The 16,947-nt window shown below is 33.6% G+C and overlaps 2 protein-coding genes and 1 non-coding gene across 3 annotated transcripts; all 3 read left to right on the top strand.

Moving 5' to 3' along the window:
* The first annotated feature begins 7,063 nt into the window (after positions 1–7,063).
* Positions 7,064–7,170, top strand: LOC112097540. Its single transcript, XR_002905071.1, has one exon. It is a non-coding gene; the product is annotated as a small nucleolar RNA R71 (small nucleolar RNA).
* Positions 7,171–9,014: 1,844 nt separating this feature from the next.
* On the top strand, positions 9,015–12,909 carry LOC112097435. Its single transcript, XM_024182743.1, has 4 exons — positions 9,015–9,049; positions 11,500–11,548; positions 11,640–11,951; positions 12,033–12,909. Exons 2-4 carry the CDS (start codon positions 11,532–11,534, stop codon positions 12,160–12,162), a joined length of 459 nt encoding a protein of 152 aa, XP_024038511.1. The 5' UTR covers positions 9,015–9,049; positions 11,500–11,531; the 3' UTR covers positions 12,163–12,909.
* An 889-nt stretch (positions 12,910–13,798) lies between these two features.
* LOC18039648 lies at positions 13,799–15,466 on the top strand. Its single transcript, XM_006428906.2, has 4 exons — positions 13,799–13,849; positions 13,930–14,022; positions 14,375–14,476; positions 14,870–15,466. The coding sequence occupies exon 4, from the start codon at positions 14,876–14,878 to the stop codon at positions 15,251–15,253; it is 378 nt and encodes a 125-aa protein (XP_006428969.2). The 5' UTR covers positions 13,799–13,849; positions 13,930–14,022; positions 14,375–14,476; positions 14,870–14,875; the 3' UTR covers positions 15,254–15,466.
* Positions 15,467–16,947: the final 1,481 nt, after the last annotated feature.

Here is a 16,947-nt window from a genome sequence, read left to right as displayed (position 1 = left end):
GAATCACTAACCAATAAGACTACTATTGAAGCACAATCTAACAACCTCATATCTCTATCTGCATGCATGGTAAATGTGTAAGAAATAAAAAATGGGTAACCCCCATCTCAATTAAAATATACGCCTTACGACCAAAGATAGTCAAAATACCTATCATGACATCTAGAGTCCTCTTGTTAGGTCAAAGAAAATACACGTGTCTATGTTTATGGCCTGCTTATCTGATTCTTCCATTGACTACCACTAGTCTCTTCTGTACTGGACTAAGACCTGTTGGAAAATGTGGGTCCTTCTTTCTAGAAACATCCCTACCTTTCGAAATTAACTACTACCACTTTGAAGGTAGCGAGGGTCTCGACTTGGCACAATACTACGACTCAATGATAAGTTCGAACAATCTTTTTTTTTTCTCATGTCCCAACAGTCCACAATAAAAGCAACATGATGAAATGCTCATACATTGTCCCCGATAATATCTACCACAAACACTACATCAAGGGTAATTGCCTCTACTAGTACTGTGACTCTGTTGGACATTGTCATAACTACTTGAGGGTCTATTTCCTTTAGAAAACTCTGGTCATCGATTATATTGCTGGCTTACTGAGAAACCTCCATGCTATATCTCTCTCTTTTAAGTTTGCTACTAGGTTCGCCCATTGGCCAGATAGGGTCTCGCTTATGTCGTTGCAGCTTAATCTTTATTGCCTCTATATGACTGCTCTCAATTTTCAAAGTAGTTATAACTAGAGTCCAGAATCTGTACATTCTTTTTCGATTACTATAATTTGAATGCCTTGTTGAAGACCCTTTTTTAATCTTCTATATTTTTTTCTCTTCCACTATTATAGATCCTTATACAAGTGTCATAAACTTATTCATCTTGTTCTCTAATAAATAATGGGAAAGAATTCATCAGTCAACTCTCTCTGAAAGTTTGCCTAGGTAACAACTCTATATCCCTCGGCATAACACAAACATCCACAAATTATATGCATTGCCTTCTAGTAAAAACTCAGTGAAGGATAATCTCTCCTCATCGGTACATTTCATCACATCAAAACCCTCATAAGTCTTATTAACAATGACTCTGAACTTACAGGGTCAACTTTGCGCTCAAAGGTCGTAGCCCCTAAATCACGAGCACACTTAATCATGTTTTATGTACATGTACGAACTTCAAGCTCTCTCTAAGCCTTCAAGCTCTCTCTAAGCAACATTGGTAATAAACTCTTCAAATCTATCTATAAACTGATCCATCATAAGTCTCACTATTGGCTCCTATTGAATATCTGAATTTTTCTGAGGTTGAGACTGTGGCTCATGTGCATGTAGTACTGACTCACCTAAAGTCTCTCCTAAAGATTCATCTTTATTATCCAAACATAGAGGTAAACTCGAGACCCGCTACAATTCTCGTGAGGTGTCGAGCATGTCTCCGCATGCTGACATCTATAAAATATCACGATATCATTATATGATTTATGAACATACATGCATCGTGCAATAGCTTGTAGAATCTATAACCATGCTCTGATACCAAATTGACACGACTTGAATTATCTATAAGATTTTAGGCAAATCATGTGATCTAATATCTAAAATCATGGCATAAACTTAATTAATGAATATATATAAAATTGAGCTGGGGCCTCCACCATAATTATATGATAACATCTGTCTCATACGAAAATATATTCAAAACTTGCACAATTCACATCTTACTATACAAACATACACTGTAAATCTATATATATATATATAGACACACACATACACACATAAAAAGTAGTGTATTAGTGCTTATAAATAATCATATATATGACATAACCTGCACAAAACATAATCATCAGCAAACATTTAAGATCATACATACACATATGACAAACTTCACGAAAGGGTACCTAAGGGAATAACAATCATACTCGTTGGGATCAGCATCACGCGAGCAGAGTATAACTACATCGCGTGAGCAAGGTAACCTAACTTTATATATGCATGTGCAACGCCTAATAGAAAGGTACAAATATGGTGATTAACAATCACATTGCGTAACCTAAACAATCATACATTGTGCGTACATGTTGGTGTATAAATACTAATGCTATTAGTGTCAATGTGCAAGTGTACACAACAAGAAATAAAGTTATGAGTATTCAAGATCGTCTCCACAGGGATTGATGTTATCAGATTTGCTACAGCAATCTTAACAGTGCAGATTTTGTGCTAAAATAAAATAAGCAATTGATGAAACTAATTTACTAATTAAAATAAAAACACAATAAATAAAATGCAATAAAGTAGATTATCACGTCAAACTCAAGGATAAAAATAATGAGAATATAGAGTAGTTGAGTGAATAAACTCTCTTAATAGTATTGACTATTTTCTAATGTTTGGCTCGATTGTTACAACATTTGCTACAGCACTGGGCAAAATCCTTATGTATCCTCAGCCATCGCATGTTGGATATCTTATATCTATATGCAACCTAACAATGATCAGTTGCTATGCCAACATAAGATATAGCATTACATACTTAGGTTCTATTTACCTTATAAGGTGAATCCTTATGTCTAGTTCATCACTAATCTTAAATCAAGCATGACCCTTTTGGGACTCAAGTAAAACTCAATCCAGAAAACTCAATTTAAGATCAAGTATTGTTCTGATATGTTCCACTAAGATAGGCCCTTTTGCGGCTCTTCATTAGCTAGTATCATTAAATGGGTGATCAATCGAAATAACGAATAAAATAAATACTATAAAAACAAACTGCTACAGCAAACATGCAGGAACACATATTTCCAGTTAATAAACCATCAAATTTATTTATCACTCAACTACAAATAAATTTAGTTCATGATTTGCAAAAGAAAAATAAAAAACAAAGTTTTAGCCATGAAACAAATCTCCAAAAATAAATAGAAAACGAGAAAACAAGAGAAGAATAAGAAGGATTGAGCTCCCAATTGATCTCTGTAATTTTTCCTCTTGTGTAGCCTTCAATATCTCTCTTGAATCTTGTTTTTCTTTTATTTCTTTGTATTTTTCTCCTTGGGTGATGGCTCTCCCTTTTCTTTATGATGTGTGCTTCTTTTATAGGTGAAAATTAGGGTAAACGGAAGCCTAGGGCGCGCATAAGTCAGATTAGGAAACTGCAGATTACAATTTTGCAAGTATTTCACGCGGGATTTTCTCTGTCGTTGTTCCAGGATTGCTACAGCAATGGTTGCTACAACAATATCTACAGCAACTGCACTGTTCCAGATTTGTTTCAACTCTTTTGTAGCCATGTTCTTTCCTTATTTTTACAAGCCTATTGCATAGCATTCCTTCCATGAATTATAAGCTTCTGGAAACCTACAATTATGTACACAATTTGAGCACAAATTACTTTAAATCGAGCAAAACTTATTAAGATTGACTAAAATGATTATTTATGCAAAATGTAACAAAAATGCATTAGAAACACATAATTTACTCTCTAAGTAATATTGATTTAAGTCTAAAAGTGCCATGATAACTCTCATTTCATAGAGTTATCACACCCCCAAACTTAAACCATTACTTGTCCTCAAGTAATGGCAATAACACTAACACTTCAATCACACAATCATTCAACAAATAACTTAGCTCTGTCATCAAATTTGTAAGAATTCTTCCACCCTCAATCACACTCTTAATCATGCAAAATAGCCTTAGCAGTTTAGTTCTAGACTCTGGCTTCATTCTGTCCAAAGTGTGTGTGTGCCACTTTGATCAAATTCCAGAGGTGCTACAACATTACACAGACATATATAATTCAAAGGTATAAACTCAAACTGTGCTACAACAAGCATAATTATTTTTTTTTCAGTTAAACCCTTCAATGCAATATTGAGGTTTCATGTGAATGCATATCACTTGTAATGACGACACCCAATTACTCACTCAAAGTACATGTCAGAGTTGCTACAACAATACATCTAGGATGTTATATCTAGGTCATACCTTTGGATGCCTTTGACTCAAGGCTAAACATGAGGCTCATGAACAGACCAGGTTACTCAGTATCCTAGGCAGCGGACCTCTTTATCACTATTTTTTTTTGCTTTTCTTCTTCTTTTTTTCTTTTTTTTTTATAATTGCTGCAGCACTGCTCGTAGCTCGTGTTGCCTTTGGACTCAAGTTTGCATATGAGGTGCATACTCAACCCTGGTTACTCAACAACTTAAACCATTGGAGCAGAATTTATTTGATAACAGGCACAATCCAACCAAAATTTTCCCCTAAACTTGAGATATTTTCTACTCTTTTTTGGTTTATCTGGCTCTACTACAACAATCTCATAAAACTCAACCAAAGTCTAAGTGTCGGGACAGAAGTTCAACCTCCATCTATAACTATCTCTACTTGGCTTTCTCATAAATACTGAATAACACTCAATTCATCTTCATTAGGTTTTCAAATCCATACACAAATTTTAGATAACAGAGCTTTACACAACACATGCACTCAGAAACACAACCCCTCCAAACTTGAGTGGTGTTGTGTCCTCACAAGCACACAAAACAAAACCACATAAACCAGATCAATAAAATGACATGCAGAATGAATTAGAAAATTAAAACTAAATAAAAGAAAAGTTTTGCAGCAAGAAGTAAAATAAACTAGCAGTTAGGGGGACTACCCTGTTGTTGGAAGCACTGCTGCAGCACAGGCTGTAAAGGGTCACTTCTTCTTTGATCAACTTCTCAAACGCTCCTTATCATAAAATCTAATCAATCCATTTGCTGCTGCAAAAGTAAGAAATGCCTTTGTTGTTTGAGAATCTTTTGCTATATGTCATGCTGTAAGTAATGCTGTAGCAATTCATTCCTGCTCTTTTTTTTTGCATTTTTTTCTTTTTTTTTTAACTTGCTGCAATTTAACACAAAGACAAAAAAAAATTAGATGCACATTTAAAAAAATAAAAAATAAACAAAAAGACAAATTAAATAACTTTAAACTAAATTTACTACTTTAAAAACTTGAAACAACTTCCCTTATTGGGTTGCCTCCTAATTAGCGCTTGATTTTAGGTCTTTCAGCCTGACCTTTCTTTTTTCCTCAACCTAGATCCTTCCTTAGGCTGTTCACATCATCTCCCATATAGTGCTTCGCTCTTGGCCCATTAACCTTGAATTCTTGTTGGTCTGGAGTGAGTTCCCTTTGCTGGATTTGCTCGTCAATTCTGAAGGGTTGCTTCTCCTCTGACCATGCTATGTTAGTTGCTCTATGATCTTCATCATCAAGTTCTTCAATTGTTACATCATTGATTTTTTCTTTACTGCAGCAACTGTGTAATCTCTCTGCTACAACTAAGTCTACAACACTGATAAAATTACAATCTTCAATCTCATCGGGACTCTTCATGGCATCCAGCACATTGAATGTAACTTGCTGGTCATTCACCCTCATGGTTAATTCTCCTTTTTTAACATCAATTAGAGTCTTTCCCGTGGCTAAGAAAGGTCTTCCTAGAATGATTGACACTTCTTTGTCTGCCTCAAAGTCTAGCACAATGAAATCCACCGAAAAAATAAATTTATCCATATTCACCAACACATCTTCAATCTTCCCTTCTGGATTGGCATGAGATCGGTCAGCAAGTTGTAGAGTCACTGTTGTTGGTCTATATTCACCAACTCTCAATTGCTTAAACAATGATAAAGGCATGAGATTGATGCTAGCTCCCAGATCACAAAGTGGTTTGCCATTGTATTCAGTGCCTATGGAGCATGGGATTGTGAAGCCTCCTGGATCCTTCATCTTCTGTGGTATCTTACTCTGAAGCAGTCGGCTGCACTCTTATGTTAGAGCAATTGTTTCAAACTCTCCAAGTCTTCTTTTCTTTGTCAAGATATCCTTAAAAAATTTCGCATAGTTTGGCATTTGCTCTAGAGCTTCCACAAAAGGGATATTGATATGTAGTTGTTTCAGCACTCCCAAGATTTTGCTGAACTGCTTATCTTGTTGTTGCTTTTGAAATCTTTAAGGGAATGGTGGTGGGTGCCTAAACTGCTGTGCTGCAGCAGGTTGTGTAGACTGCTTCTCTTTTGTTATGTTCTGGGTTGGTGCCACGGCCTTATTATCCACAGATGTTGGATCATCATTTTCGGCAAATGTTGCAGCTTGACTGCTCTCATCAGTGTGCTGTGAAGTGGAGTATTGCGGCTCTTTTTCACTTTGACTTTCTTTCTGGATTAAAGTGGACTCAGCTTTTCTTTCTGGTACAGCAATGAGACTATCAACATGGTTTCCAGATCTCAAGTTAATCACTTTGCAGTGCTATTTCTCTTCTCTTCTTGGGTTCTCTATGTTGCTGGGTAAACTGCCTTGAGGTCTGTTGCTTATTGCTGTAGCAAGCTGTCTAATTTAATTTTTTAAGTTTCTCAAAGATACAATATGACTTTGGACAAATGCTTCATTCTTCACAATATAATCCTTAATCAAACCTTCAAGGGAGCTGAGTTGATCATTGTTGATGTTTCTTTGCTCTTGATTTTGCTGATAAAATCCAAGTGGTTGAGCAAGTCTATTCTGTCCACTAGGTGCTGCAGCAGTCTGGTTCTGATAACTCTATGAAAATTTTGGGTATTGTCTCTATCCAGGGTTGTAAGTGTTTGAATATGGATTGTCCTGGTTCTGTCTATTGAAGCTGCCCATATAGTTAACCGAAGCTGGATTACTAGGACAATTGTCAAATAAATGCCCTTTTCTACAATAAACACAAGACATATTAGAAGTTTGGTTAACAGTTGTTGGAGCAATAGTCATAGCCTTTACCATCTTTGTTAATGAAGTTACTTGGGCTGACAATGCTGTCAAGACATCTACGTTATGAACTCCTACTGTTCCTCTTGCTGCAGCTTATCTGGTTGATGGCCACTGATAGTTATTGTTGGCTATTCTCTCCAAAATTTCATAAGCTTCATTGTAAGACTTAGATAACAAGGCCCCATTTGTTGAAGTGTCCACCATCAATCTAGTGATTGGGTTGAGACCATTATAGAAAGTTTCCAATTGTATGCAACAAGGAATACCATGATGAGGACATCTCCTGAGTAACTCCTTAAATCTCTCTCATGCATCACACAAGCTTTCATCTTCAAGTTGATGGAAAGATGTGATCTCGTTCCTCAACTTTGCATTCTTGGTTGGTGGGAAGTATATCATTAAAAATTTGTTAGCCAAATAATTCCATGTAGTGATAGAATCTGGTGGTAGAGAATTCAACCATGCTCTTGCTCGATCTCTCAAAAAAAACGGGAAAAGTCTGAGTCTCAATGCTTTTTGCGATGCTCCAGCAATCTTGAAAGCATCACTTACTTCCAAAAATGACTTAAGGTGTAGATGAGGATCTTCGGATGGCAAACCATTAAATTGCCCCATTGTTTAAAGCATCTGAAACATCACGGGTTTGAGCTCAAAATTGTCAGCTTGAACGTCGGGTCTAACTATTCCCGAATGTATGGCCTGAGGAGTCAACACTGCGTAGTCTCGAATGGCTCTATCTCTATCATTCGCCATGTGAATAATGTTATTGTTTTCTGGTTGCTTTTGATCACATTGTCCATTCAGACCTTCATGTACATTGACTGGTTGTATCTCCTCTCTACGTTTCAAGTTTCTCAAATCTTGCAAATCATCCATTGCTACAGCAGCTTGTAATTCCCGATGCTCTCTTCTTAATCTCGTTATAGTTCTTTTAATTTCTGGATCAAACTGGAAGTCAACAGATTTATATTTGAGCATGCAAGGGTTGCTAGATCACCTATGTCAACAAAATAAACAAATTAAAATAAAATAAAAAATTAGCACCGTTAAAACTAATTTCACAAATCACAATTAACAATCACTAGTAGAAATGTTGTCATTTACGACCAATCTTTTTGCGACCACATGATTTTTGCCACTAAATCTTATTTTCAACGACCATACCAATCAATGGTCGTGGATTATAAAGGATGGGTAAACTCAAATGTGTAAAGTTTTTTGCGACAATTATTTCATCTATTGCGACCATGTCTTGGCCACAGATAAAATTATCTGAGATAAATATTAATAGGTCGCAGAATGTCGTATATTTGCGACAACACAATAATTTGGCCATAGTAAATACACTTTCTACGATAAGATTTTGTGGCCAATATATTTGGTCGAGAAAAGTGATAAATTTGTGACAAATATTTTTCTAGTCACAAAAAGGATTATAGCCGAAGAGATTGTTTTTGTGGCCAGATCAATTTCGTCTCAGAAAGTTCATATTTTGAACGAATTCTATTTTTGCAGTGGAATTTCATTTGATTGGAAAGCAATAATTCTACTGTCATAAAGCAATAATTCTACTGTCATAGAAAACAAGCATATGATAAATAATGTTGAAGTCAACATTTAGGATAAGTTGGTGATTCCGCTATAGAATATTCAAATATTATTTGTATTTATAAGAATAAATAATTCATCATTATTTTATAGAACAAAAGGCAATTAATTTTTTACTTCTTTATTTTTATTCACTAATATATTCTTTTAAACACAAACTCTATGTTTTTTTTTCATTATTGTGCTTGCTCATGATATACATGTACACACACCCACAGGTCCTTTTGCTTTATGCACATGCATGGTTAGCAACCTTGTTGACTTTGAATCTGCGGGTTGGTTGTGTTTAATTATAAATTTCTTATACTAAACAATATATCTCAATTATTCCAAAAGAGTTAATTTAATGGTCCACAAATACTATTGTAATTTGCATAGAATAAATGGTCATATATATGTTATCTTACATGAAATAAATTTTTTTGAGAGAATATTATAATCAATTTTCATATTAAAACATTATCATATAAAGTTATATTAATTTAAAATTATGAATTTTTCCTAATTTTTTTAAATCTAACGAAAAAATTAGTTTAATTATCAACATGAAAATTTGAGTCTTGGTCTATTATCATAAGAGTAAAATTTCACATGGAATAGTTTCTTCACTGCCAAAAATTGAAGTCCTTTGCTCAGTCAGGTAATATGACGATACTTTAAAAAATTATGTCTTTATTTTTTTTATAAGACTTTGAAAAATTGTGTCCATATTATTTTTTTATAGGCTTCTTTATTATTTTGTCTTTATAATTAATTCTTTATGAAATAATTAAATAAAAATATATCTATCAATTCACGGTTGTTTAATCTAAGTAATGTATCATCGTTGCATGTTTCTTGAAACTAAATATTTCCTTTAACTAAAATAATATTAACAGAACACACAGATTGATAAAAGTTGGATGCGAATTTCAAATCGTTTGTGTAAGGAATATGTGGATGGTGTCAAGGCTTTTGTGAATTTGGCTGAGAATCATTTAAATGAAGAAGGGAAAACTAGATGTCCATGTAGAAATTGTCAGAATATGGAGTTGAAATCACTGGATGATGTCGAAAGACATTTGTATAGACATGGTATGTCATTTAATTACCAAAGATGGGTATTTCACGGTGAAGAAATTGATTTATCAAGTTATATTCAAACTCCAAGTTCAATTAATGATACTTCTCATATTGAAGAGGTAGAAGATGATGAGATGTTAGAGATGTTGAATGAAATAGAGGGGCCAATGCAAATGGATTGTGGTTTAGATGAGTCAAATAATAGTAATGCATCTGGTGTTCATATAAATGCTGACAAATTTGGTGAGTTGTTTGATGAGGCTCAAAAGGAACTTTACCCTGGTTGCAAGACATTTTCAGCCTTAACTTTCCTAGTGAAGTTGATGCACATTAAGGTATTGAATAGATGAAGTAATAAATCTTTTGACATGTTGTTGCAAATATTAGAAAAGGCTTTTCCAGCATGTGCCAACATTCCAGCATCTCATTATGATGCTAAAAAAATGTTACGAGATTTGGGGTTAGGATATGAAACAATTCATGTGTGTAAGTATAATTGTGCTCTATTTTGGAAAGAACATGAAGGTAGAGATCACTGTCCAGAATGTGGTAAGTCAAGATATAAAAATAATGATGGGAACGGTAAAAAAGTTCTGCAAAAGGTGTTACGTTATTTCCCATTGAAACCAAGGTTAAAGAGGTTGTTTATGTCAAAGCACACAGCTGTTGATATGCGATGGCATAAAGAAAAACGTATTGACATAGATGGGGTTCTAAGACATCCTGCAGATGCTGAAGGGTGGAAGGATTTTGATCAGAAACATCGTTGGTTTGCTCAAGAACCTCGGAATGTTAGGCTATAACTTGCAACTGATGGATTCAATCCTTTTGGAAATATAAATAACTCATATAGTATGTGGCCAGTTTTGGTTTTTCCTTACAATCTCCCACCTTGGAAATGTATGAAAGAACATTTTCTTATGATGTCATTACTTATTCCAGGACCTAAATCACCTGGAAAAGATATTGATGCATATCTACGTCCATTGGTGGAAGAATTGAAAGAATTATGGGATGTGGGTGTATAAACATATGATGTCTCAAAGGAACAATATTTTCGCATGCATGCAGTAGTGTTGTGGACCGTAAATGACTTTCCTGCCTATGGTGACTTGTCTTGATGGAGTACAAAAGGGTACAAGGCTTGTCATGTTTGTAATAAAGACACCAAATCAAAAAAATTAATAAACAAAATATGTTATATGGGTCATCGTCGTTATTTACGTGTTGGCCATAGTTGTCGAAATAGTAGAGAATTTGATGGTGAGCCAGAACATAGGTCTCCACCTAGAATGTTCACAGGAGATGATATTTTATGCCAATTACAGCAGCTACCTCGTACTAAATTTGGAAAAAATGAAAACAACTTAGATAGGAAGAGGAAGCGATCACCTAATGAGCTTAATTGGACTAAAAAAAGTATTTTTTTTTAGCTGCCTTATTGGTCGAGTCTGAAATTAAGACACAAGCTTGATGTTATGCACATAGAGAAGAATATATGTGATAGTCTTTTGGGTACTTTATTAAATATAGAGGGAAAGACAAAAGACACAAACAAGGCCCATTTAGACTTGGAAATCCTGGATATTAGAAAGGAATTACACTTGCAGCTTGGAGGAAATAAATATATTAAACCTCCAGCATGTTATACTTTGACAAGTGATGAGAGAAAACAATTTTGTAAGTTCTTGAAGTTGGTGAAATTACCTGAAGGCTACGCATCCAATGTCAGCAGATGTGTCAATGTAAATGATGGTAAATTATCTGGCTTAAAAAGTCATGACTGTCATGTTTTATTAAAGCGACTTATTCCAATAGGCATACGTGCATTTTTGCCGAATGATGTATGTACTGCCTTAGTAGAGCTGTGTAAATTTTTTCAAGATTTATGTGCAAAGACCTTAAAAGTTTCAGATCTGGACAAACTAGAAAAAGGGATTTTCCTAGTTCTTTGTAAGCTTGAAAGGATCTTCCCCTTAGCATTTTTTGATGTGATGGTTCATTTGCCGGTTCATTTGCCTTGTGAAGCCAAAATTGTCGGCCCAGTTGGTTACAATTGGATGTACCCTATTGAAAGGTAATAACTATAAGTTTACATGATTACTAAGTATTTACTTTTCCCATACACATATATTTATCAATATTTTTTTTTATTATTATCACCACAGATTTTTGGGTTTTTTGAAGAATTTTGTGAAAAATAAAGCTCATCCGGAAAGTTCAATAGCTGAGGCTTATATTGTAAATGAGTCTATGACATTTTGCTCAATGTATCTTTGTGATATTGAAACAAAGTTTAATCTTGATGGGCATATTAATGATGAAACTCAAGAGGGGCAAAATAATAATGGACTATCAGTTTTTGCTCAAAAGGCTTGCCCATTTGGGGGAAAAAGTTTTCTCGAACTATCTCAACAACAACATGAAGCAGCACATTGGTATATCTTAAATAACTGCGAAGAATTACAACCATACTTGAAGTAAGTGGAGTGTATAGCTTATTTATTTCTAAGAAATTATCATTTTCGTAGCTTTGACTCTTATTTAATAAGTACATGCAGTGAACACTTTAACCAATTGAAGATGGAAAGTAATGCTAATTTATTACAAAGGCAACAGAATCACTTTCCTAGGTGGTTTAAAGAGCGTGTGAGTATGCCTAAGTTATATAGATTATATAATTTAAGGTAGATTATATATATGATTATGTCTTCTTTTGCCATGTAGATGATATCATTGCGTCATAAAAGGTCAATTGCAGCTACTAATGAATTGTATGCCCTAGCATGTGGACCTGATCTCCGTGTTAGGTCATACTCAGGCTGTGACGTTAATGGAGTTCGGTATCACACCTTTGACCGTGATAATCGATTGACAACTCAAAATAATGGCATTGTTGTGGTTGGGGAACATGACTATAAAGAAATAGAATTTTATGGTGTTTTAGTTGATGTGCTTGAGTTGCAGTATTTGTTTCAAAATCAAGTGATATTGTTTGTGTGTGTGAGTGGTTTGACATAAATGCTAAGAGGAAAAGAATTCAAAAAGATCTTACCTTAACTTGCATAAATGTGTCCCATAAATGGTATAAGAATGATCCTTTTATTTTGGCAACTCAAGCACAACAATTTTTTTATGTGAATGACCCTAAATTTGGATCTCATTGGAAAGTTGTGGAAAAATCACAACATAGACATATATAGGATGTCCCAGAGATAGAAGGGAATAGAGAAGCTGATATAAACAATATTGAAACACCAATTCATATTGTTATAGAAGATGTTAATTTTGAGACACAACAATTTAGTAGGCAAGATGCAGAGCCAACTGTTTTGGAAGCAAATTTTGTGCCTTCTCAAGAACATATCATACATAATGATGATTCTGAATTCATAGATGATTGCACTGATGAAGATCAAACATTAAGTGACAATCATGATGATGAACCAACTTTAAATAGTGATGATGACACTGATGTAGATAATTAGTTATGTGATGCTAAGTTCAAGTAAGTAATTTTTTACTTTTAATGAATTATGTGCATAAATTAAATTGTTCTTTCATTCTTTTATCTTATAATCTATATAATTTAAATATTTTGTTGTGTACGCAGATTGCATGGCTCCTGGAAGGCATCAGACCATTGCCAATATTATTCATGCATCTTCTAACTCATCTTCTAATGTCCTACCAGAAGGTATTGCTATTTTTATGAGTAGAAATGTTATGACGAACATGTTTCATCTAATTGCAGTCTTTTTATTTTTTTTATTATTATAATGCAGTTAGTTTATAAAAAAAACCAAAAGAAAAGGACGTGGCCCGTCTTGAGGAGTGGGGTTGGATCGATTATTACAAGCTGGAGAAAGGATTCATATATCATTTACAGAAGAAGAAGGGAGACCCATATGTAATCATGCTTCTAGGTTTGCTAATGAGATTGGTGTTGCTGTGAGACTGTTTTCTCCAATACAATATGAGAGTTGGTGTGCGATTCCTGATGAAGAAAAAAAGGTTGTGTTTGAGTGATTGTTGGTAAGTGAAATTGACTTTGAAAGATTTTATTTAATATAAATAACTATTAAACTTATAAGCAAATAGCTTTTATCTAAGGATTAAATAAGTGAATATTCTAATAGCTGAGAGACTTGTTTTATTGTCCTTTTTAGACAAAATTTGAATTTGACATGTCAATGCCACATATACTCAACTATGTGAATAGTTCTATGGCTAAGCGATATTCAGATCATAGATATAATTGTCACAAACACTTCAAAAAGTATGCAACACCATCTGAAGCACGTCAACATGCATATAGAAAGAACTCTCAACAAGATTGGGCTTGGTATGTAATCACTTTGAGAGTGACGAGTTCAAGGTAACTTATCTTTTGTTATTAATTTTAATTTTGTAGAAGTTATGAATGATTTGTTTTTAAAACAAAAATCTTACATGAAGGAAAGAGCAAGAAAAAATGTTGGTAATCGCAAAAAACTCAAGTACAATCACCGAGGTAGATCATTGTCATTTCTTGGCCATCGTGAAAAAAAAGTAAGTTAAAGATTGTATTTACACTCTAATTTGGATGGTCTTACACTTTCTAGTTTCTGATTTATGTTACTATACTATTAGGCAATTGTTATGGAATTCTAGAATGATTTGTGTATGTGTTAATGCTTGAGAGTAGTTGATAAATCTTTAGACAATTTTTTTTTCTGGATGATATTGCTGATGGTGACCTATAATGGGTTGAAATTAACTTTTGAAATTATTAGCTGCAGATTAGTATTTGTGGTTTGATGTTGATTATTACTTGAATAATGATTTGTGTTTCTATTCTACCTCTACTAAAGTGTAGATACTTGTCTTAATTTTTTTTTAATTTTGTTGCATAATAAACTAGAGGAAAGCCACTGGAGAGCAACCTAATGAGATTGAACTCTTTTATATCACACATTTTAGCATCAAGAAAGGTTGGAGCAATGCAGAAGCACAACATGACTATGTAAGTATAATAAACTATGATTCTCTTTGCAATAAATATATGTTGGAAACATTTTTCCTCTAAAATCAAAAGAATGATTAAATGAAAATAACATTGTTCTAATAGGATATTTAATATATTTTAATTAGTTCTGAAATTTTAATGATAGGTTTATTATATAAAATAGAATACAAATTATAAATGAGTAAGGAATGTTGAATTAGAATAAAAGCTTCAAAGACTTTTATTGGCAAAATTTTATCTTTATTTAATAAGTTGTAATGTTGTTCAATTGTTTTACATTAGTTTTTATTTATTTTTTTCATTTTGGCTATAAATGTTAAAAGAAGCCTAAGAAATCTGTACTACACATTTATTTTCTTTTACTATATGGTTGACTGATTTCATTTGTAGGAAAAGATGAAAGAAATGGAACAAGAACCTGTTGCTGAAGATGGTACACCTTTGTCACCTAAAGAAATTGTTGAACTTGTTGTTGGCAAGAACTTTAAAGGCTTTGGATTTAGGCCTACACTACCTACTTTTGGATCTAGAACATCATCACAAGTAGAAAATGAAATGCGAGGGATCATTGATAGTCAAGCAAAAGAGTTAGAGAGCACGCGTAATGAATTAGAAAGTACTCGCACTGAGTTGGGTAAGACATGTGATGAGTTGAAAAAATGCCAAACTGAATTAACCGATACACGTGCAATAGTTGATAAGCAACAGGAGCACATGAATAAGCAACAAGAGCGCTTGGATCGTATTGAGAAATTCTTGTTCACTGCCCCTTAATTGATTACCTAACTTGCATGCTTTTGATCCATGACTTTTAGTTTAGTTACTTGGTATCTCTTTTTTGTGTTCTGAAGTGGAAGTGACTTGTCAGTGATCATTGGCTTTTGGTTTCTTTTGCATTTGGTCATATGTTGTCAAACTACTCTTCTTTTGTATGTCATTTGACAAGAGAAACGTGATCCAACATTATATATGTAATTATTATTCCAGTTATTCAATTAGTCAAACTTTTTTTCATAATTTCATTAATGTTTTAAATTTGATTATGTAAGATTTAACATATTTGATTACATTTATTCTTTTTAATATGTTGCTTCGTTTTGCAAAAAATAAAAATAAAAATAAAAAATAAAATTAATTTGACAAAATTTTATATTCTGCGACCACTATAGGTGGTCTCAAAAGAAATTAAACAAACATTTAAAGATTTAGCCACAAAGTCAATGGCCACGGAAAATATTCTAAAGTGAATGAATTACCTTACCTTGAAAATAATTAATCTACGACCAAAAATTGTTCATCGTAGAAAACATGATTTTGCGACAGCTAAATTTTGTCTCAGAAACATGAAAACCGCGACCAATAGTTATTGGTCGTAGAAAACTTATCAGCGACCAATTAAGTAGCCGCAAAATATAACAATCGACAAAAGATGAATTAATCTGTGACGATGTATTTTGGTCGCAAAAAGCCATTATCAGTGACGAATTTAACGATTGGTCGCGGAAAAGATTCCTCGACAGACATAATGTGGCGAGTTTGCGACAACCAATTTTTGGTTGTAGATCAATTTTAGCGACCAAAATTATATATTCTGCGACCAGTATTTTGGTCGCAAATGACAGCATTTCTATTAGTGAATCAATCCCCGGCAACTGCGCCAAAAATTTATTGGTGTATAAATACTAATGCTATTAGTGTCAATGTGCAAGTGTACACAACAAGTAATAAAGTGATGAGTATTCAAGATCGTCTCCACAGGGATTGATGTTATCAGATTTGCTACAGCAATCTTAACAGTGCAGATTTTGTGCTAAAATAAAATAAGCAATTGATGAAACTAATTTACTAATTAAAATAAAAACACAATAAATAAAATGCAACAAAATAGATTATCACGTCAAACTTAAGGATAAAAATAATGAGAATATAGAGTAGTTGAGTGAATAAACTCTCTTAATAGTCTTGACTATTTTTCTAATGTTTGGCTCGGTTGCTACAATATTTGCTACAGCACTGGGCAGAATCCTTATGTATCATCAGCTGTCGCATGTTGGATATCTTATATCTATATGCAACCTAACAGTGATCAGTTGCTATGCCAACATAAGATATAGCATTACGCACTTAGGTTCTATTTACCCTACAAGGTGAATCCTTATGTCTAGTTCATCACTAATCTTAAATCAAGCATGGCCCTTTTGGGACTCAAGTAAAACTCAATCCGGGAAACTCCATTTAAGATCAAGTATTGTTCTAATATGTTCCACTAAGATAGGCCATTTTGTGGCTCTTCATTAGCTAGTATCATTAAATGGGTGATCAACCGAAATAACGAATAAAATAAATACTATAAAAACAAACTGCTACAGCAAACATGCAGCAACACATATTTCTAGTCAATAAACCATCAAAATTATTTATCACTCAACTACAAATAAATTTAGTTCATGATTTGCAAAAGAAAAATA

This window comes from Citrus clementina, unplaced genomic scaffold, assembly GCF_000493195.1.
Source record: "Citrus clementina cultivar Clemenules unplaced genomic scaffold, Citrus_clementina_v1.0 scaffold_6, whole genome shotgun sequence".
Taxonomy (NCBI): Eukaryota; Viridiplantae; Streptophyta; class Magnoliopsida; order Sapindales; family Rutaceae; genus Citrus; species Citrus x clementina.
Note: the sequence above shows the minus strand (reverse complement) of the source record. Positions and strands in the feature narration are given on the sequence as shown.